The following is a 21,253-nucleotide window of genomic DNA, read 5'->3' on the forward strand; positions in this document are numbered from 1 at the left end:
TGGAAAGAATTAAAAGAATTCAATAATGAGCAGGCATCCCTCGCCTAAATATAGTTCCCGGGTGGGTTCTTTCATCCGGTCAGGTAGGGTGACACCTAGTACCGCGGCGGGAATAAAGGGAAGGGCTTACTAGAAGGAAAACGGCGGTTACACCACACATGCTAGGAAGGTGTGAGTGTGTGCAAGACAAAGAGAGCGGTTTAGATAGGGATGTGCGCCCGGTGCTGCTACGCTACTGTTACCGTTGCTTGCGCGTGTGCAAGGATGCGCATGAGAAATGCTGACCGGTAGGTCTGCCGGGGGCTGGCCTGGGCGCTGCGCGCCGATCCGTTGGATGGATGGATGGTGGTTATGACTCCTCCACGGACAGGATCTACGGAGCAAGTTACAGCCGGGAAGATCGCGAGGAAGAAAAAAAAAGATTGGCACGAGAAGAAGCAGGTGCAGACACGCAGGGCGAGTGGAGTGGCTATGCCGGTTTGCGGAAGAGATTTTCCTACCTGCATGGTGGTGACTGTCCGTCTCAGACCCTTTGTGAAGGCTTCAATGCCGTAATGGTCATTGGCCGGGGTGAAGAGGCGAAGAAAGCCGGCCTTGCGCCGAGCGAAGTCTTGTGAAGAGGCTAACTTCAGAGTGGGTCGATCGAGTGGTTGTCGGGCTGCCAGGCTGTTGCGGGCGGTAAGCCACATGCCTGAGAACAGCGGTAGCTCAACCCAGAATGTGTGCCTCGGCTGACATGCCGTGCCCCCCTTTTCATGCATCTGCAATAGCACGCGCGCAACATGTCACGAGCTGCGAGACCGAGAGCGTTGTTGAAGGGAAGAGTCTTCCTCTATTGAATTTTTTTTATCCATGCTAAGCATCTTTATCCAAATCGACGCTGTTGTGCTGACACCAGCCTAGTAAAGCTGGGTCCTATGGACTCCAATTCCCTCGTGATAACCATGCCGTACCATGCAACCCAGTGCTTGCCTCTATATGATGCAAGAAAAAGAAATTAGATCCAAAGTTTTCAACACCAATCCCACCGTGGCCCCGTAGGCCCGGTATGTGAACGCCATCCCAATGCAGGTGAAGGTAAATGAAAAGCACAACCATCCAGTGGTATAGTGCGACATGGGGGCTGTGAGTCGAAGGAAAAACCGCCAGAAGACTCAATCAAGTCGTGTCGCTGTCATCCACATCGTTTCGTTTCCGCATCGTCGTTCAATCCTTTCTTCGACCTGGTCGTCGCTCGTACGTGTTTGTGCTCGTGTGCTCCACTCATGCTCGCTCAAAGAACAGCAGTTGAAGCAAGAGAAAAAGGAAATGGAAAGATAGTTTACGCTCCCGACAGTGAGCAAAAGCAGAAAGGTTATCCAAAAAGCCGCTAGGCGTTCGTAAATGGTAAATCGTCATCCGTCGTTGAGTTTAGACCCGGACACCAGCGTTGCCGAGGAACCGGGCGAAGAAACCACCGCTGGTCTTGGGCTTCTTGGCTGGCTTCTCGCCATCGAGCTGCTGCTCCATCGGCAGAGGAAGCTGGGAGTGGTACACGGCCTTGTACGCCTTGGGCGGCGCCTGAGGCATGTGCACAACCGCTGCGCCCGTGGCACTGTCGTAACGGTGGACCGACGGCATTTCCGAGTGGTAGATTGAGCTGGGTGTCGACTCGGTGCTGGACAGGTCCGAGTGCGACGAAGCAGCCGACTCGGAACGCTGAGGTGGCGAAAGCGACGGCATGCGAGACGAGGAGCCGGATGTGCTGCTGGTGGACGGGCGGCTGTCAAGGCGGTACCTCGAGTAAGGGTTGTTCAGCTCGGCAGGAGGGGTGATGGCGCCGTTCTTGACTTGGTGAGCACAGTACTCGAGGGAGACGGAGTGGCCGAGCTCCTGGTAGTAGTTCTGGATCTCGCGGAGCTGCTTGATCTTCTTGAGCTGCTGGGCCCTCTCGGCCTGGCGGACCTGGTAGTCGCGGATGGGGGCGAGGAAGGGCTCCAGGTGGAAGTAGAGATCATCCTGAGTGATGCGAAGGTCCCAGTCGAGGAGGAAGAGGAGCTGCTTCTCCATGAGGTTGACCTCGGTGAGCGAAAAGCCGAAGTTCTCGTAGCCACGGACGGTGCTGTAGCGGGCCCAGTGCTTGTTCTTGGGAGAAGAGTCGTTCAGGTTCTTCGCGGCGAGGATGAGGGAAGCGAGGAAGATGCGGTGGACGGTGCAGCGCATGCCCTTGGCGACAGGAGGAAGGCGCGACTTGAGCCTGGCCAGGTAGACGAGGGAGCTCATGAGGGTAGCGACACCAACATGCGACCTGTCGACGAGGGACATGATGAAGGCCTCGACCGAGGGCAGGGCGGGATCCCGCCCGAAAGCCTGGGCGTGGCTCTGGGGAGGGGTGGAGGGAGGGGTGGGGGGAAGGTTCTTGTTGACGTTGCCCTGCTGCTGGGGGGTCTCGCAGCGAATGACCTCGGAAGCCTTGCGTGCCAGGTAGGCGATCATCTCCTTGGAGACGGGGAGCTGGATGAAGTAGTCGAGGGCGGCAGCGTTCTGCTCGGGGGTTGCGGAGTACGAAACCATGTTGAAAGACTGTCGCAGGGAACGATGGCTCTTGGTGGACGGCGAAGATGGTTTGCAAAGGAAGCTCGACGAGGGCGAACTTTGATATGGGCCGCGGGACAATGGACTATTGCCGATTGTCGATTGTCGTATTGTCGTATTGTTGTCTACGACAATGGTGGTTGTGCGTGATGAATAGGCGGAGAATCCTATTGTTGTCCGGTGGTGATCCCCGGGTAGGTGTGAGTGGTGGGCGGACGGGGATATTAGATTAAGACCTCGAGGCGGTGAGGCGAAGTGAGAGAAGATGCAACGACGGAATAGATGCAATTAGTTCGCAAGGCTCCCCGACCGGCAGAAAGCGATGTGTGATTAGTTCGAAGATGGAAGGAAACCCGAAGCGGAAAGGCGCAGCCGTAGCGTTGGCGGGTGGGCAGACTGCAGGGTTGATTTGACCGAGGGCTGAGGCTGAGAAAGAAGGATGCAGCGGGGCGGAGCTCCAACAACCAGGCGGAGTCTGCGGGGGAAGTGAGGGAAGAAACGAACAAAAAATGGAAGTAAGAGTTGGTTGGTGAGGGAGGATGTGTTGCCGTTGCGACGGCAGCTCGAGTTATATGGCGGATGCGAGAGGTCGCGCGCGTCGCTGTCGATGGGCAGCGGGCGCCGTGGAATCCTGGGGTGCGGGTCGGCTTCAGCCAACGATTGGGCCAGACGTCTCTACACGCGCAGCAGCCCTGGTCGGCGCCAAAAGTCGCTGGGCGGCAGATCGGACAAAGTGACAGGCTGTCGCGTGGTTTCAGCCTGTGCGCGCGAGCCCGTGTTTCAAGCGTCCTGGCAGCGCAGCCAGTCTTCGCTGTCCGTTTGCAGAGCTCGCGACCGAGTCTGCCGTGCTGTTTCGCGAAGCTGCTCGCTCAGCGCATGCAAGGTTCCTGCGTGCTGCCGGGCGGACAAAGGGCCGTTCAAGCCAGGAGGCGTGTCGGATGATGGTCGTCGTCGGTCGCTCACTCGGCCCTCTGCGTCCTTGGCGGGTGCTGCACGCTGCGGCGCTAGGTCTGCCGGCGTGCGGGCTAGGTCGTCGACGAGGGCGGTAGGGCGGGGCGGTGGTGTTGCAGATGGCACGATGCCTGAGGGCGGGAGCAGCTGATGATGGCTGAGAGATACACGTGCGCGAGTGGTGAGGAGGCAGGGTCAAGTCAAGTGCGCGCACCTCGCACGCGGCATCGCAGTGTATAAGTCCACGCAGGCGCAGGGCGCCGCGCGGGCGGTGGGCTGGGTCTTTGGGTCGCCATCGCCCGTCTCCTTGGTTACGAAGCTGTATAGCGTGGTGGTGGGGGCGTCCGAGCAGCGATTTCCCAGCCTCCCCTCTGATCGGCCGAAGAACACGATGCCTTTGGGCGGCGGACACGTACAGGGTCGCGACAGCTGTTCGTCGCCCCGCACCGCCGCCAATCAGCGCTCGCTCAGGCTGCTTGGCGACCCTCTCTCACAGCCACTCCGCCACTTTGGGCCCGGCCACCCTCCGTCCTCCGCCCACGCGAGCATTCTCCCACCAGCCGCCCATGGCTCGACAATTTGGATTCCAGCCCAGCTCCCGCTGCCACTTCCGCAACCGGCGACCTCAAAATGCCACTGCCGTCCTTGCCTTGCTCCAGAACGCGCTCCTCATGCTGCGCCCGCGCCGGCAGCCGGCGGCCCGCTGCGGCGTGGCAGTGCCCAGGGCATGGTGACGACGCCGAGGTGCTCGACAGTGACGCAGATCATGTCCCCCATCCGGCCAGCTTTCTCAGCTCGCAGGGCCCTGGAAGAGTGGGTTCCCTGGCCTTCTCCATGCCGATGCGCCTGTGCCTGGTTCGCCTGACCTGCCGTTGCCAGCGCTGCCCCGGCCGAGCGGCGCAGCTGGCCAGGACTTTCCGCTCGTGGTGCAGCCCAGCGTTGCAGATGCGCTGCACTGCCTGCCGCTGCTGCATGCGGCCGGCCAATGTCGCGATCTGGTGGCCTGCAGAGCTCCGTAAGCCGCAGCCTTACCCGTGGCCGTTGGCCGTCGTCAGGCCCTCAGGCCGAGAGCTGCGGCGGGCTGGCACACGAGATGTCGAGTCGTTGCGCCATTGCCACGCCCGAATCCAGCACACTGACCGACACAACTATGTCATCGCTGCGAGGCTCATGCAGCGCAGCAGCAGCGCAACCCCATCCTCATTTCGAGCTGCAAGCCACTTCCGTACCCGCGCCTGCCTCCCACGCAATCGACCGCGTTGCAGTCCGCGCCACACTCCCTTCCCTCCGCCTGCGGCATAGTCACAGCCAGTTGGTCCCATGTTCAGGCCTTGTCCACCGCTACTCTCCACGCCCCGTGCGCCGCTCCGCTCCTCGGGGCTCGCTGCGGCCGCCCGGCCGACTGCTTGGAACGCAACGCTTTGTTGAGGATAAGCCACCTCCCAGAATATCGTCGCAGGCGATGCGCCGTCGCTTGGGCCGGCCGACGGGAGGCCTAGAATTGCGTGCAGACGGGTGGTGCCTCCTTCCGGCAGACCATTATAGATAGCCGCCCACTGCAGCTGCAGGGCAAGCGTTTGGCGCCGCCCGGCGCTTACTCACGCACCCTTCTCTCGCCTCTCATTCGCTCAACCCTCATCTCTGGACTCTAAATCCAGCCATGGGCCCGCCAAGAGGCTCTTCGACGTGCCGCTCCACTCCCCTGAACTTCTATTCTAGAACGCCTTCGACGTACCTGCGCATTTAGAAACACGGTTCCGTTGAAACGCGCCATATTCTGAGGCCGCAAGCAAAGGGTTTGAAACAAAGCGACCACTCTTCGCCGCAGCCGCAGCCGCAGCGCGCATCCGACGATACACGGGCTTGCCGAATAACCGAACCCACAGAGGTATTGCACCCTACTTGCGCGGGCAGTCTAAATGCATCTGTGCTATCTTGGTACTCATCTCTATGCCTGGACAGGTCCTTCTCCTGCGCACGTAAGAGGGCTCACGTCTCCTGCAAGTCGCTGGCGACGCCTGCAACGACACGCATGCGGGACGGTGGGGAATGCAGAATTCAGAAGAGGGCGCAGCATCGCTGCAGACGGCTCAGCATGAGTAAGCGCCCGCGTCACCCTCTTGACTCTCATGCCTATGCTCTTTTTATTTAAGCTTCGGACAGCGGCACGCATTGACGGTCCTGCTGTCCTTGCGAGAACAAAAAAGAAAGCTGCCACCTTGAAACGGTACCGCCCTCTTTACTTAGCGCACGATACACAGCAGCCAGCAACGCCTCAAGTATTCTTGGCCAGCGCTTCCACAGCAGCACGCCCCTTTCTGTTGACAATTAGAACCGTGGAGCTGAAAGTCCCACCAACCGCCCTGAACTGGGCCCGCCGGCCTCAGACCATCCTCGTCAGCCCTTTATCCACGTGTACCCGTCTTTTGCCTCTATTTTGTCTTACTATGATGAAGAGTCATGAACAACTCACCGCCAGTCCTCTGAGAGCACCGACATGCACATCAGTGGATCAACCTTCCCGTATTGCACATACGCACGAACCAATGTTTTATTGATAAACCACCATTTCCCAGACCTTCTAGAGATACGACACCTAAGTACCATTTCACAAGCCACCCCGCCCAGACCGATGAAAGACAAACGAGGCCGCCCTGAGCAAGCCGGTACACAATGCTTGAAAAGAGTAGGATAAAGTTTGAGATACTGGGTTCGCCGTGAGGCGCGGGTATTTTCACCATTGAGAAAAGACGCCTAAGTCCCCAAGAAACACCAAGCCGTAGAGCGCCAGAAAGAGAAAGAAAAAAGTTGAGAGGTATGTTAGGGGTGAAAATGGTACAGTGAGTGGCCCCCACAAAGAAATAACGCCTTTTCGAAATCTAGCTACTTTTGTAGCCGGTACTGTGGAAAGTCAAATTCCGCGCCATAGGAAATTCCAGCTGCCACGAAACGCCGCCCCGAAGGACGCCGTTGGCATGCATGGAAGTGCCGTCCTTCTCTTCATATACACTTCTCAGTTCCTCCCTCTCTTGCTCCTCATTCTGTTCAGAAAGCCTCTGACACTCATCCTCTTTTTTTGCTTAATTTCTTTCTCGTCGTCATACGCCTTCCCAGTCTCCATGGGAAGTTTTACTTCATCCGTATATCCGTTTTCGTTCCCGTTCACATAATACCGAGGCTGCGCTGTTGAAGAGACAGATTGACGTGGCTTGGGCCTCTCTTTCGTGCTCTTGCTCCGCGTAGGCACAAGCTCTTTGTGAGGCAGTTCGACAGCACCGTCGCTGTGTCCGGAAGTGGAAAGATTGGGCTGCAAGTACGTCGGAGGGACCTGCAGAGCCGCCCGCTCCGGCTTCAGATAATTATCTCTTGGCATTTGGCGCGGAGTCGGTAGGTTGTCGGTGCTGGACGCCATGGACGAAGCGTACTCGCCAGAATTCTTGGGGGTGCGGTCTTCAATCATCGGGAGCATGATGTGAGCCGCCTCGGAGACAGTAAAGCGATGGGGACGGTCGTTTTCTTCTTCTGTGTTGATCCTATACATATCCGTCCCGGTTGATCCTGACATTCCCTTGGGGCCGCTGCTGTGTCGCTTCGGGTTCCTCTTACTGGATGCGCGCTGCATGAAGGCGGTTCCGGTGGAGTTCGCACGGCGAGAGCGAGTAGTGGTCCCGGTCTTGCCAGTAGACGGGGGTGTCGAGTCGCTGGCATTGAATTCACCGTTGAGCGCCGCCAGTGCGCTATTTCGGTGCAGCAGCATCCTGGACACGCTCCTCAGGCTGTGATGCTTGTCGCTTTGGCTGTCTGGAATGCCAGGCGAGCTGGACCTCGACATGCTGCCATTCAGACTGGCCATGCTGACGGTACGTATAGGCGCACAGGGCATGATTGGTGAGCCGCACAAAGGCGACGCCGGCACACTGTCCCGATCGCGACCAGGCTTTTCATACCGAAAGACGGTCGACCACTTCTCTCGAAATGCCACCCAAATGCCACTGACAATGATGAACTTCCTCAAAGTTTCATCCGTAGTCAGCAGAGGACGAGGCTCAGAGGTGTCGGCTAAGGTCTGGGATTCCGCAGCATCGCTGAAAGTAGGAGAGGCAAGTGGAGAGGCGAGATTGGTCTGGGGCGGTATGGAGTACTGATCCCAGACGTCAATGCCGCCTTTCGTCATGGAGGCGATGACAGGATGCCGCCGACGATCCGGGCTAATGGTGCTGAAGGTAAACTTTCGATCCTCAGCAGCATTATCTGTTTGAGAATAATTGGCAGACTTCCGTTTCCCTTGAGGCTTGGGGACCCATCGTGCCTTGGACTGCAGGCCGTGCTCGTCGGTAGCGACAAACTCGTAGCCACCATTCTGCATAAACGTCGCCTCCCACACAGTGTCATCGTCCATACAGATTTCCGTCCGCTCATCTCTGACGTTGAAGCAGACAACGCCAACGACTTCACGGGACTCCAGGTCCTCATCGGAATCGCTATGGTCGCCCGCACCACCGTAGTCCCCAGCTCGCACAACCACCACATCGTCCGGCCCCAATCTGTCTCTATGCTTGAATACTCTACGGAACTTACGCTTCAGCCGGGGAGCGAAGGTGGTTGAAGGAATGGCCTCGAAAGCCGGCTTTGGCCTTGAGTTTGCGGAGGACTGGTGCAGTTGGAGGAGGACCTTGGGCCGGAGGTGTAGCGGGCCTACGCGGGGAGGCGGGTGAGCGAGAGCATAGTTGGTCTTGGGGCGCGAAGGTCGCTTGCGCGAGCGGTCGTCGGTCGAGGTGGTCGTAGTGCTCCGGATCGAAGGCGGGCGTGACGATGACGCGTTGCTCTCAAGCGGTAGGGCGAACATGATGGACTTCCTGGACGAGGCATGCGAGGGCCGGCCGTCGAAACTGACGCTCTTCCTGGCGGGCAGTGGGGTGTGCTGCGGTCTCTGCTGGCGGACGGTCGAGGAGAGGACGCTCAATGGAGACCGAGGGGGAGGAGAGGTGGGATGAAGGGGAGAGGGCGTGCGCGGGGCGGAGAACTCGTGGCCATGCTGCGCGGCAGCGTCCGCGGTTAGCATGGACAGGAACATGGTGCCTAGCCAAGCAGCGGGAGACGAATGGTCGCGGGGGAAATCATTCCCAGCGTTGGGCGGTCCGTTCGACGGGGCCAAATTGTGGAGTCGGCGTACCGGCAGGAGGAGCAGGCGTTGCAGAGGCGACTTTGCGTTTGGAGGGAGGCTATGCCAGCTCGTACTGGAATTTGTTTCGACACAGTCGAGACGGGCGGGGGGCAGCAGTCGACAGCTGCGGCAGGACTGCAATGACGGCTCGCGCAGATCATGCACGAGGAGCGCAGGGGTGCGGTCGGTTGGAGGGCTTGGGCGCAGGGGGGGCGGTGTCGGCTGAGCCACCGTACATGCGTGGCTCGGCGGGGAGCGTCGAGGGGAAAGCAGCAGGATTGGAGCGTTGTTGGAGGTGAGGGTGCGTCCGGGTGGGAGTGGAGGGGCGAGCGGCAAGCACAAGCACGGGGGCCTGCGGAACCAGGCTTTGTGTAGCAGCTGCCTTTGTACCGCGGAGGCTGCGGAAGCGTCTTTGATGGCGGCTTCAGGCCAGTCGCAGCACTGATCTCGCAGTCGGACGGCGAGTGGTTCCGGCGTCCGCCTCAGCAGCAGCCTAGGCCGGCGCAAACTTCGTCCTGTCGCGACTCGGCCACGGAGCTTGCCTGGGCCGCCCGCGCACGAGGCACGAGGCCGTCCTGCGGCCCACCGGCCTGCCAACGGCGGCGCTGCTTGCGAGCGGCCAGCACGTCGGCCGACTCTACGGCGGTGAGCTCGCCAGCGTGGTGCTCGCAGCCGGCCATGCTGCCTGCCACGACTTGCGGGCCTGGTGGAGCCGCAGGCGCCTCTCGCCGCATCCCCAAGGGCGATGGATCTGACGCATTGGCTCGATCGGACCACGGAAACACGGCACTGCGCGTCTCGCTGCGCTGCGCACGGAGCGGCACCGAAAATATCTGTCCGGGATCCGTCACGTGCGCGCGCAAGGCAACACCCCTTCCCAACGGCACCGAAACCCCGAAACCGCCGGCTCGGGTCCGCCAAGCCGCGATGGGCGAGCGCCCTCTTCCAGTTGTTTGACGTTGGTCGGTCCCGCGCCGTCCCGCTCCTCCAAAGCTCCCAAGCTCCAAGCTCCCCTATGACGCCCGCCCGCGTGACGGACCAAGCGAGCCCTCGCCGCTCATCAGTGCCACCTCCTCCCGGCCCACCGCAAATGCCTCGTCTGGACGTCCTGCACCGGCCGTACAGCGCTCTCGTAATCGTGTTCGCGGCCTGGAAAACGCTCCTGCTGCTTATTGCCTTCGCCAGCCCCGGCCCCGGCTATGACACGTCGACAACACTCCTGCTGGGTCACGATGCTGCTGCCTCCACGCTGGGGGCCGCTGCAGCACCCTGGGCCGCCACGCTAGGCCAGCGCCTCGTCAGCAAGCTTGTCCGCTGGGATGCCATTTATTTCACCGCTGCCGCCGAACGTGGCTACCAGCACGAGCAGGAATGGGCCTTCAGCTGGGCGTTCAGCCATCTTATGGCCAATGCCGCCAAAAGTATACCTGCCCGCTCTTTGCCCGTTCCGTCAAGCAGGCTGCTGACTGGCTGCCAGTCCTGCCTCTTGCGAGCGACCCCTTTGCCGCGCTTGCCTGGTCTGGCGTTGTGATTTCTAATATCTCACACCTGCTCTCGGCCTTGGTGCTATACCAGCTGGCTACGCTAATGTTGCCGGGGCCAGCCCTGCGCAAGACCGCTTTCCTGACTGCCGTACTGCACGTGCTTTCTCCCGCCGGCCTGTTTCTCGCCGCGCCATACGGAGAAGCTTTGTTTTCGCTGCTGAATTTCTTAGGAATGCTGTGCTACGCCTATGCCCGCGTGCAGCCCAATGGACAGGCTGCTCATCTCCTCTGCATGCTTGTCTCAGGACTGTGTTTTGGCCTTGCCACAATGGTGCGCAGCAATGGTTTACTCAGTGGCCTCATTCTACTCTACGATGTTCTGCGGGCTTTGCCTGGTTTTCTTGGCCCAAGCTCCGAGATGATAGCCACACTCATGCGGCTCGTCGGCCCCGTTCTGGCTGGCTGTATGGTTGCTGGGGGCTCGTTGATCCCTCAGTGGGTAGCCTACCAGCAATATTGCACCTTGGTGAGCATGCCGCAGGTCTGGCTCAGCAACTTTCAGCTCACGCAGACCAGGACCAAGTGAGGCCGTGGTGCACGAAAATACCTCCTAGCATTTATACCTGGGTACAAGATCATTATTGGTAGGTCGGTTTCCTTATAAACATCCTTTCCTAACACTATAAAGGAACGTGGGCTTCTTACGTTATTGGACACTGTCCAATATTCCGCTATTTCTATTAGCTGCGCCTACTGTATGGGTCCTGGTCGGCTCTGCTCTGCGAGTCATTCGTCGGTACGTCAACGTCATAGCTTTGGCCATTCATTTGAGATCGATATTGATTTTCAAGCAGGTTCTCCGCTCGCTCCGGAACGGCCGAGAAGCTCTCGACCGAGCAACTCTCCCTACGAACTGAAACCCCTCACCTTCTCGTAGCCTTCAGCATCCCTCAGCTCGCCCTTGCGTTGTTGGCCACGACAAATTTCCACGTCCAGATTGTGAACCGCATATCCTCAGGGTATCCTATTTGGTATCTTGCGGTTGCTTCTGGTATGGAGCATGTGAGTGATCCGCTCAATATCGCTTTTGCATCTAAAGATACGTGCAATTTTGTTGTTCGGCTCATGGTAATCTACGCAATCGTGCAAGGAGCTCTATTCGCAAGCTTCTTGCCTCCTGCGTGAGCTGGATCCACCGTACGTATTATCTGTCTTTCAAGGCTACATCCCGTTACCCTCGCTTGTTCGCCTCCCATAATAGACACAACTCGTATATATTCTCCAACCGCTAAGTACTGCATCCGTGCTCATCTTCGCGGCCAGCAGAATGCGACAGCGGGCTGCAAAATAATTGAGCTCAACTTCTGTTTCACAGATGTACTGCACCATTGTTACGTGGTTAGCGGTCCTCATCACTTCCTTTTGTCTTCCAGTGCGGCGAGACGTCATTTGTGGAGTCTTCTATCGGCGAGATGTCCCCAGAGGTCCAGGTGATCCCTGGCCAAATGAACTACACTGCTCAGCATTCGGGCATATCCACAGCACCGATTCCGCTTCGGATTCCGGAGCATCCGACGTCTTTCCGTTAAGATCCGGCGACAGGCGCAATTTCGCTTGGCAGCACGATTCAAGAGGGATCTTCGTCCGTTACGAGTGACACCACAACTCCACGGGGAACTGTCCACTGGTTTGGCGATAAGCAGAGAATTGCAGCCATCAATTATTGCGAGCCCTGTGAGCGTTGCAGCACTTTCGGCGAATGTGCGCCTTGAAAGTGTTCTCCGCTGTCGAACAATCAAAGCTCAGGTCATCCAAGATAAGCGAATCGAATGTGTTACCGTCTACACGGCACCTGCATGAAGCTGCAAGGCACGCATGCAAAGCCTCGTCTCAACCTTTCGAGCCCCTACTTACCAATGTTATCGGATTCCCCCCGACTACCTGCGACCCTTGATCCCCAGCTTGTATCCCCTATGCGTTCACGTTTGCTATCAAAACGCGTATCGTGAACCTCGAACATTATTGACTCGACTAGCTAACATCCTTACAGTTTCACTACAGATTTGTTGCGGTGGCGAGTTACACATAGCTCATGTTGCACCATTGAACGTCCAGTGTGCCCCGTTTCAGATTCTGTGCTAGCAATTTCCAAAAACCACGGGGCAGAAAGATCCTGCTGGCAACGGCATTTTCAAGCCGTCTTCGGCAAGGAGGAGAAACCGAGGGCTTGGAATTTTTGAAAAGAGCTCTCCCTCCCATGAAGAAGCATCACCCTACAAAGGTAACCACACGTTTTCATCGTGTTGTGCGTTCAACCAACACCTCACCGCGAAGTAAGACAGGGCGTTGAAACTTTATTGGAGTAAGAGGGCATCTCAATTGGATCTTCAAGGTTCCATTGCGCGCGCTCCCAATTGGAGTTAGTGTGGTGCCGCCTCCGGGGTGTTCTTTCTGTGTGCGTACAGGGAAGGACTCCTTCAGGACACACTGAGTCTTTGGCGACGGCAAATCGTTCCGCTAACGTCCTGGACGTCCTGTGCTCCACATCCCTTCTTAATGTTGCGGAGATGACCCCTGCAAGGTACGTTTTGGTGCTCCCCTCTAGAAGCGTTAGTCTTCACCTTCCAAACCAGTGCAAGAGACGCCCAGCAACACGGTTGTCTGTAACTGGAGTTATTTGCGCAAGGTTGTTGGTCTGTAAGGTCTGCTCCATGGTCTCTCCGGGGATATAAAGTCCTGCCATCACCGACTTGGGATTGCGCCTTGTGAGTCCGGCGACAGTCTTTCCCTTCACCCTCATTCATTCGCGTCTTTAATTATGATAGCCTCAGTGCCTCGTTTGCTCTGGCTCGCTCATTTCGCTTTTGGCGCACTTCACGAGAGGCAAGTAAGGAGCGCTCGCTGCAATGACATCGACAATTGCGGTCAGGCTGTCACCGGGACCAGCGCCTACTCCCTCGTCTCGGATGTGCGACCTTCGGATTGCTCCAGGTTCATGACCGACACTCTTACTGAATTCCGGAGGACCAGGACGTCGACCTTGACAACGACCATCACTTCGTCGCCAAATGCCAGCATCGCCCTCCAAAATAGACAGGCTGAACCTTCTGGAAAGTCTGTGCCTTGGTACGCATGGCCATGCGACTTAGAAAGGTGCGAGTTCATGGTCATGGTAAGAAATAATGTATCTCATCGATGCGGAGTACAGATATGCCGAAGTATGCTCTTGTGCAGGTTTCCCGCCGGCTACAACCACTAGGAAAGCGAGGGTAAACCGACACTTCTAGTCCGAGATGCAACACGCTGGGCTAACGACTAAAACAGAGGACCACAAAGACAGTCACTGTGACAGAGTTGGTGGAAAACTCGGCTTTCCCGCTGCACAGGAACAGTAGCACTTCCCGCATTCGATCTTCTGCGACATCGACTTCCAAATTCACCATTTCTTTGATCTGGCCCAGCTCCTCTACTGTTTCTGCCTCATGGACGAAAAACATGACTAGTCAACATGCTACTGTCACTGGCACTAGTATTTCCAACACGTCCAGTCCGAGGGCTGCATCCTCGACCGACTTCACGTTAATGACGCTTTCATGGGGTGACTCGGACACGTCGACCTCATCACGACGACCAACGATGACATCTACGTTGAATGCTACCTCTACCACTGCTACGGTAACCTGTAGCCTTGACGGCAGCAGCACCGTCTGTCCCACGTCGAGTCCGGCGCAGCAAAGCTGCGCGCCGCCCACAGCAGACTTTTGTCCCGGAGCCGGAAGCACGTGCGTGGACCTGATGACAGATGCGGCCAACTGTGGAAAGTGCGGACACAAGGTATGTGCTTGTTCTTCGATTGCTCGCTGAAGCCACTGACTTGGTCGCAGTGTCCCAGTGGGATGTGCCAGAACGGGGCGTGCAGCACTGCCAGTTGCGCGGGATCCTCGTGCGGCAAGTTCGGATCGTGCAACGACGATAGCACGTGTATATGCGGCAGTGCGGTCGACGGGACCGGCTTCTGCCTCGATGGCAATATTGCATGTGGCGGTCTGCGCGGGTGCGCCAACAACGCGGACTGTGATAAAGGCGAGGTCTGCGCAGTGGACACGTGCTGCGACCGAAACGTCTGCATCAAGAGCGACACGTGCGACAATTCCAGCGGGTCGCCAAGGAGGATTTTCATGTCCAGGCTGGCGGGCAAGGAGCCGACAGTTGGTGGCGACTTTATGGATTGAACACCTATGACGAGGGCCTTTCCTCGTTCCAGACATACTGTTCCATAGCTTCATAATCTGCAATTTAATACAGTCTTGCCTTGTGAAGTGGGAAAAATAAGGAATGGTGTAGTCTTGGCACACGCAATTGGTCGAAGCTCCGAGAAGCGCCTTCCAGAACAAACGCAGAAGCAACAACTCGCCCTCTCCACAAAACTTCTCCAACCCTGCCGCGAGCTTGCCTGCCCGATAATGCTCGACCGTACATAGATTACCACCCACCCGGCCTCATGCCGCCCTCCTACTTCTACCACCTGGCCTTTGAACTGTACCCGCACCCGCCAAAGTCTCACCCCGCCGTTGCAGACGTCGAGCCGCCTTTTGTCCCGCCGCCGGGCACCGATATATTCCAAAGCGACCTTCCCGTGCATCGCATCTCCTCCTGGGCTTCACCGCCGCGCTCGCGTAAGAACCCACGCCGCAGCAAGACCGCCTACAGCGTCGACCTCTCCAGCAACCGCCCCGCCGTCACGCAGAGGCCGTCGTACAGCGAGCGCAGGAACAGCCACCTCGACAGTAGCAGCAGCGCCGCCGCCCCCGCCAGCGAAGCGCTCAAGTCGCTGACCCCGAAGAAGCCCACGGGCACCGCGGTGGCGGCGACGGCGACGAAGGACTGGCGCTTCGACCGCGTGTCGGTCCAGAGTATCGACATGGAGGAAGCCCGGGCCTCGGACCAAGACGGCGCCCGCGGCAAGTCCGTGGGCAACACTGCGCGCGCCGCGGGCTCGGGCCTGGCGACCAAGGGCAAGTTCATACCCGCGGACCCGAGGAACACCGAGGTGGGGTGGGGCGTGGTGCATCTGTACCGCGATGCCCAGGAGACGCCCGGTCTATACGACGACACGGCTTCGAGCGCCGGCTCGGACGGCGGCGGGGTAGGCAACGATGGCGAGAAGCAAAGCTTCAATGAGGAAGATTGCACTACACTGTGCATTTTGGCAGTACCGTCGTACATGACGCCGTCCGATTTTCTGGGCTATGTCGGAGAGCAGACGAGAGAAGACGTCAGCCACTTCAGGCTGATCAGAACGGGTCGCGCCAACAAGTACATGGTCCTCATGAAGTTCAGGGAGGCTCAGAAGGCTAGGCAATGGCGGAAGGAGTGGAACGGGAAGTTGTTCAATAGCATGGAGGTACGTTTGACTACGCACAGCGCTGGCTTGGTACCGTTTCAATTAACAACCAACTTGCAGCCTGAAAACTGTCACGTCGTCTTTGTCAAATCAATCGAATTCCAAACCTCTGGCGGAGACAGCGATCCCTCCAGCTTCCCTAACATGAACAATGACCCCTTCACCCCTTCCGCTAGACCGACGCCATCGGCACCACTACCCGCGGGTGCTTCATCTGCTGCTGACTCCGGCTCGTTAGCATCATTGAGCACAAAGCCCCTCCCGCCACCTACCTCATCATTGGTGGAGCTACCCACATGCCCTGTGTGCTTAGAACGCATGGATGAGACCACTGGACTCCTGACGATCCTTTGTCAGCACGTCTTCCACTGCGCCTGTCTGGAAAAATGGCGCGGGAGCGGATGCCCTGTTTGCCGATACACACAGAACGACTCGCTGATCGCTCGCGGCTACGCATCCGACGGCGAGGGACCGGAAAACGAGTGTTCGGTGTGCGGCACGTCGTCGAATCTCTGGATATGCCTGATCTGCGGCAACATCGGGTGCGGCCGGTACGACTCGGCCCACGCCTTCCAGCACTACGAGGCGACGAGCCACAGCTACGCCATGGACATCGCAACGCAGCACGTGTGGGACTACGCAGGCGATGGTTACGTGCACCGGCTCATCCAGAACAAGGCGGACGGCAAGCTGGTCGACCTGCCCGCGGCACACAATCATGCCAACAACTCACAACATCCCAACAACAGCATGACGGGCATGGGCGCCGACACGGTGCCGCGCGAGAAGCTGGACAACATGGGCATGGAGTACGCGTTCCTGCTGACCAGCCAGCTCGACAGCCAGCGGCTGTACTTCGAGGAGCAGGTGGAGCGCGCCGTCGACAAGGCGGCCAAGGCGTCGGCCGCCGCCGAGGAAGCCGCACAGTCAGCCTCGGCCATCGCACAGCAGCTCCGCGAAGTGCAAGCACAGCACGTAGACGCGAGGGCCTCGGTGGTCTCGTTGGAGAAGGACGTCCAGCGCCTGACGACCCGCGCGACCAGGTCTGACGAGCTCGCGCGGTCGATGACAAAGCAGCTCCGCGAGGAGAAGAGCGTGAGCGGCGCGCTGATGGAACGGATCAAGCATCTCGATGCGAGGGTGGAGGAGGTGGAAGAGAAGAACCGGGTTCTCGAGGCGGAGAAGAGGGAGCTGGAAGAGCAGAACCGGGATTTGAGCTTCTTCATCTCCGGACAGGAGAAGCTTAGGGAGTTGGGTGGTAGCGGAGAAGGCGGTGAAGGCGGGTTGAATGAGGATGAGGTTAGGGAGGGAAGGGTCGAGGTTGGTGCCGCGCCGGAGGAGAAGGAGAAGGGGAAGCGGAAGAAGGGGAAGGGGAGGAAGTGAGGAGGAGGAGGAGGATGTTGCGCATTACGTTGTGACGAGACTCGATTCGGACGGACGGACTTGGGCGGTCGGTCGGTATGGGATATGGACGGCAGCTTTATACCCCCTTTTGAATTTTTCTTTAGCTTTGCATTGGCTTGCTTGATATGGCGTGGGTGCGGAGCATTCCTCGGCGTTCAGGTGGGCATGGTGGAGTGGTGTAGAAGAAGGACAGGGAATCATCGTTGAGTATCAATTTTGATGGTCATTACCGCGCTGACGAAGCGACAACCACCCCGATAAGGTCGATAACGTCACTGATTGAGAGGCTGTGGTCCATTCTGCGTTCCATATGGTAGGGGCTTCAGGTCAGAGGCCAGTATCCTGTGTTACTAGCGACCGGAGGCAACATGTACCTTGTCAGTTATTTTGCAATGATGCGACGTGATAGGTTTTGGAAATGCATGTACTGGCTACAGTCGACAAGCAACTAGTAGTTCCTCATCTCGTTTCCCTCTCAGTCTGAAATATCATGACGAATAGGGAGTCGCAAATGATGTACTCTGCAAAAAGAAAGAAAAGAAAAACAAACGATTCTCTCATATCTGCATTTGAAAGATTGGTTGACGACTGCGTAGTCATCGACCCACAACCTCGGAGGACAGTGTTCCTACCCTGATCAACGAGAGTATGTGTCGACTTGGCTCACTTGAATCTTGATGTTTTGACAACCGCGGTCCAAGCCTCGCGTTTTTGTTGGACGCGCGAGTTGCGACATTTGTCGTCAGTCTGCGTGCTTGCGTGGCCAGGGAGAGATCCGCAGAACAAGTTGCAAGATGAGTGCTGGATGGCATGATCGCAGCGGGTGAGATTCTCTTGGCGTAACGATTGGTGTTGTTGATTCGCAGGTGTAACGTGCTCGTATTCGCGGCGTGACGTCACTTGTGACCTTCCTGTTTCGGCCTAGACCCAGTCGTTATAGTAGCTGCCTGCCCCAGCCTCACTGAGCTGCTCCGCGTCTCCCCACCGGCGCTTTACATAAAGGCACCAAGAAGTTCCATCGCTCCCGGGCTCAGAGAAATCGAACAAGTTGAAATCATGGATCAATACCCAGCCAAGCTATCACAACCACACCAATGGGCCGCTCCACCCCCGCCCGACTGTGGTACAAACCCAACTGTCCACGAGCCTTTGCCCTACCCTCCCACCAGCTTCGACCCCAACTCCTTTACTTGCATCACCACCCCTTACGGAACCCATGCGGCACCAAACTTTGCAGAATGCTGCGACAGCCCGGTCGCCAGCTTCACCACCGTCCATCTCACCTCCGAAGGTCCTTCTTCCTGCGCCGCTTACTGCAGTGTCAAGCCCCACCGTCTACTCTTCAGTGACTACCGCTCGAGCGAATTCCATACGTGCGTGTTTGGCGGGCCCGAGGAAGACAAGGACGTGCAACTCGAATGCTGGGACGGCGAAGGCTTCGTCGGAGACCTGGACTGGGAGCATCGCTTCACCGAGAAAGATGACAGCAGCAACAAGCACAAGAAGCGGAACCCGCAGCAGGAATCGTCGACCTCGACCACCACATACAACCCGTCGTTCTGGAGCAGCCTGATCTCGGCTGCGGCAACTGAGACGGTCACCCCCATCCTGCTGACCGACTCGTCGACCACCATCACCGCCACATACGATTCCTCGATCTGGAGCAGCCTGCTATCGGTCGCCGCGACCGACACGGCCAGTGTCGGCCTGCCCGTGCTGTCGACGACGACCACCACCACTGCCGCCAACGGGACTGCCGCGTCGTCATCGGACGCGAGCCTGGCCACCGGAACCTTCGTGTCCGTGAGCGAGGTCTCCGGGACGAGGTCCTCGACTGGCGCTGCCTCCTCGACTAGCCCGGCTGCGACATCTGCTTCGGCCACATCCGACGCCGCGAGTTCGGGAGGCTCGACTGCTTCCTCGAGTGCGAGCGCGGCCGAGTCTTCGTCGACGTCTGGCGCCAGCAGCACTCACTTCAAGGGTGCTTATGGCAGATGGCTGTGCACTGGTCTCCTTCTCAGTGTCGTTTTCATGTCTCTTCAGTGATTATTACCCTGGTTCTGTTTTCACGTTGTATCTGGATCGGATATGATATATACCCCAACAATCTGCTATGGAACTAATCCTTAATTCGAGAGCAGAGGCGCCTTCTATAATGTAAAGAGCTTATATACGTTGTGATAAGGCCCATTGTACTTGTGACTTCAATCGTTTTCGGCTTCGAAAGCGCTGATTACTCGCTAAATCAATAATGGTTTTTCTTCTTGGTCAAAGTAGTCGGCATCCTTTCCGAAATGCTTCCCCCATCTAGCTTCTTGCGCCTAACTGGCCACAGACTTATACGCCCTCTCCTCGTCGATTCTCGGCCAACTGCACCAAAACCCGGGCAACCTACACTCTCAGCCCTCATATCCAGTCCTGTCCTCTTGCCTTCCGCCCGGCGGCCGAACTGCGATACATGCCCACCTTCGCCGTCCGCCCACCCATGCGCACCAGCCCAGCCAACTGCTGCACGCCCGCCAACACGCCATCGACGACCTGCACGTCCTCGCCGACGGCCTCCTCGACGGCCGCCTTCAACGGCGTCATGCCCGCACACCCCAGCGCCAGCACGTCGGCGCCCTTGGCCACCAGCTCGCGCGCGACCTCGCACATGCGGCCCACCACCTCCTCCTGGCTCTTCTCGTGCAGGTCCAGCACGCCGAGGCCGCAGCTGGCGACGCCGGCGCAGAAGCCGTCGAGGCCGTAGTGGCGCACGGCGTCCTCGTGCATGACGCGCGACCGGCCGCTGACGGCGACGATGCCGAAGCGCTGGCCGAGGGCGCGCGCGGCGAAGTACAGCGACGCCTCCATGATGCCGACAACGGGCTGATGTGGCAGCTCCTCGCGCAGCATGCGGATGAGGGCGTGGTCCGAGTAGCACGCCACCAGGACCGCGTCGTGCGTGTGGGCGAGCGGCAGCGCGGCGCGGAAGGCGGCCGCGGCCGACAGGACGTTGTCGACGTTGCCCTCGACGGCCGAGGGCGCCGGGTGCGGCGCCGTGAAGCCCGTGACGGTGACGTCCGGGGGCAGTTGCGATTGGCACATGGACACGCAGGCGTCGGTCATGGACCTGGTGCCGTTGGGGTTGACGAGGAGGATGCGGATCTTCTTGCTGCTGGATGGTGATGATGTGCCGTTTGTCGTCACTACGTCGGTTGGCTGGGCGGCTCCGAGCTTGGGCGGCTCGACGACGCCGGTCTGGTCGGTGATGCGGGCGTAGTGCTCGACGCGGCGGTGGCGGGCGAAGTCGAAGGTGCGCTCCTTGCCCGGGCGGCAGGCGTCGAGGTCGCAGTCGGCGACGACGAGCTCGTCCTGGTCGGGGGTGGCGGCCTCGGCCAGCAGCTCGCCCTCGGGGCCGGTGATGCAGCTGCCGCCGATGAGGTCGTAGCGGCCGTCGTCGAGGCCGCAGCGGGCGGCGCTGACGGAGAAGCAGGCGTTGGTGTAGCTGTGGGCCTGCATGACGAGCTTGTGGTGGAAGAGGGCTTTCGCGCGCGCGGCGTCGGGGCTCATGCTCTTGTCCGACCCCCACAGGTGCGGCGCGAAGCCGGCCGTGTTGTAGCCGCAGTAGACGACCTCGACGCCCTGCAGCCCCAGCACCCGCCAGCTCTCGGCCCAGCGCCGGTCGTTGCAGATCATCATGCCGAAGATGGGGTCGCCGTCGCCGTCGATGCCCAGCCCCGGCACGCGGAAGGCGTTGAAGCCCAGGTCGCCCGGCAGGAAGTAGCGCTTCTCCAGCTGGTTGGTCGCGTCCGGGTCGGCGAAGGGCTCGAAGTCACCGGGCAGGTGGATCTTGCGGTACTTGGACAGCACCGAGCCGGTGCGGGCGTGGTAGTAGATGCACGCGTTGAACGTCTCGCCCTCGTCCGTCTTCTCGGCGAAGCCTACGGCGACGTCGACGGCCAGCTCGCGGGCGCGGTCGAACAGCGGGCGCGTCTGCGGCTGGGTGGTGACGTCGCCGTGCTCGAAGAAGGAGTCCAGCTCGGCCGGGTCGGTGATCAGGTGGCGCGGGAAGAAGGTGGTGAAGGCCGTCTCCGGGAAGAGGACGGACTGGGCGCCCTTGGCGGCCGCCGAGTCCAGCAGCGCGAGCATGCGGTCCAGCGTCTTGTGGCGCGGGTCGCCGTAGTTGGTTGCGCCCATCTGGGCCGCGGCGAGACGGATGACGCGAGGCATGGTGGTGGCGGTGCGGTCAGTTGCGCGTGAAATCGACAGCAGAGGGCAGAGAGCCCCAAG

General features: G+C 59.0%; 6 protein-coding genes across 6 annotated transcripts; 3 read left to right on the forward strand and 3 right to left on the reverse strand.

Moving 5' to 3' along the window:
- Positions 1-1,410: 1,410 nt before the first annotated feature.
- On the reverse strand, positions 1,411-2,553 carry PCL1 (PHO85 cyclin-1; the record flags this gene model as incomplete). Its single annotated transcript, XM_066780334.1, has 1 exon — positions 1,411-2,553. One exon carries the CDS (start codon positions 2,551-2,553, stop codon positions 1,411-1,413), a length of 1,143 nt encoding a protein of 380 aa, XP_066629563.1.
- A 3,985-nt stretch (positions 2,554-6,538) lies between these two features.
- SLS55_008930 (uncharacterized protein) lies at positions 6,539-8,599 on the reverse strand (the record flags this gene model as incomplete). Its single annotated transcript, XM_066780335.1, has 1 exon — positions 6,539-8,599. The coding sequence occupies one exon, from the start codon at positions 8,597-8,599 to the stop codon at positions 6,539-6,541; it is 2,061 nt and encodes a 686-aa protein (XP_066629564.1).
- A 1,180-nt stretch (positions 8,600-9,779) lies between these two features.
- Positions 9,780-10,759, forward strand: GPI18 (ER membrane glycoprotein subunit of the GPI transamidase complex-like protein; the record flags this gene model as incomplete). The annotated part of the gene is made up of 2 exons (XM_066780336.1): positions 9,780-10,110; positions 10,167-10,759. The coding sequence occupies 2 exons, from the start codon at positions 9,780-9,782 to the stop codon at positions 10,757-10,759; spliced, it is 924 nt and encodes a 307-aa protein (XP_066629565.1).
- Positions 10,760-14,674: 3,915 nt separating this feature from the next.
- On the forward strand, positions 14,675-16,960 carry SLS55_008932 (uncharacterized protein; the record flags this gene model as incomplete). Its single annotated transcript, XM_066780337.1, has 1 exon — positions 14,675-16,960. One exon carries the CDS (start codon positions 14,675-14,677, stop codon positions 16,958-16,960), a length of 2,286 nt encoding a protein of 761 aa, XP_066629566.1.
- A 1,077-nt stretch (positions 16,961-18,037) lies between these two features.
- On the forward strand, positions 18,038-19,027 carry SLS55_008933 (uncharacterized protein; the record flags this gene model as incomplete). The annotated part of the gene is made up of 1 exon (XM_066780338.1): positions 18,038-19,027. The coding sequence occupies one exon, from the start codon at positions 18,038-18,040 to the stop codon at positions 19,025-19,027; it is 990 nt and encodes a 329-aa protein (XP_066629567.1).
- A 360-nt stretch (positions 19,028-19,387) lies between these two features.
- On the reverse strand, positions 19,388-21,193 carry SLS55_008934 (uncharacterized protein; the record flags this gene model as incomplete). The annotated part of the gene is made up of 1 exon (XM_066780339.1): positions 19,388-21,193. The coding sequence occupies one exon, from the start codon at positions 21,191-21,193 to the stop codon at positions 19,388-19,390; it is 1,806 nt and encodes a 601-aa protein (XP_066629568.1).
- Positions 21,194-21,253: the final 60 nt, after the last annotated feature.

Source organism: Diplodia seriata (genome assembly GCF_021436955.1).
Source record: "Diplodia seriata strain FDS-637 chromosome Unknown scaffold_9, whole genome shotgun sequence".
NCBI lineage: Eukaryota > Fungi > Ascomycota > Dothideomycetes > Botryosphaeriales > Botryosphaeriaceae > Diplodia > Diplodia seriata.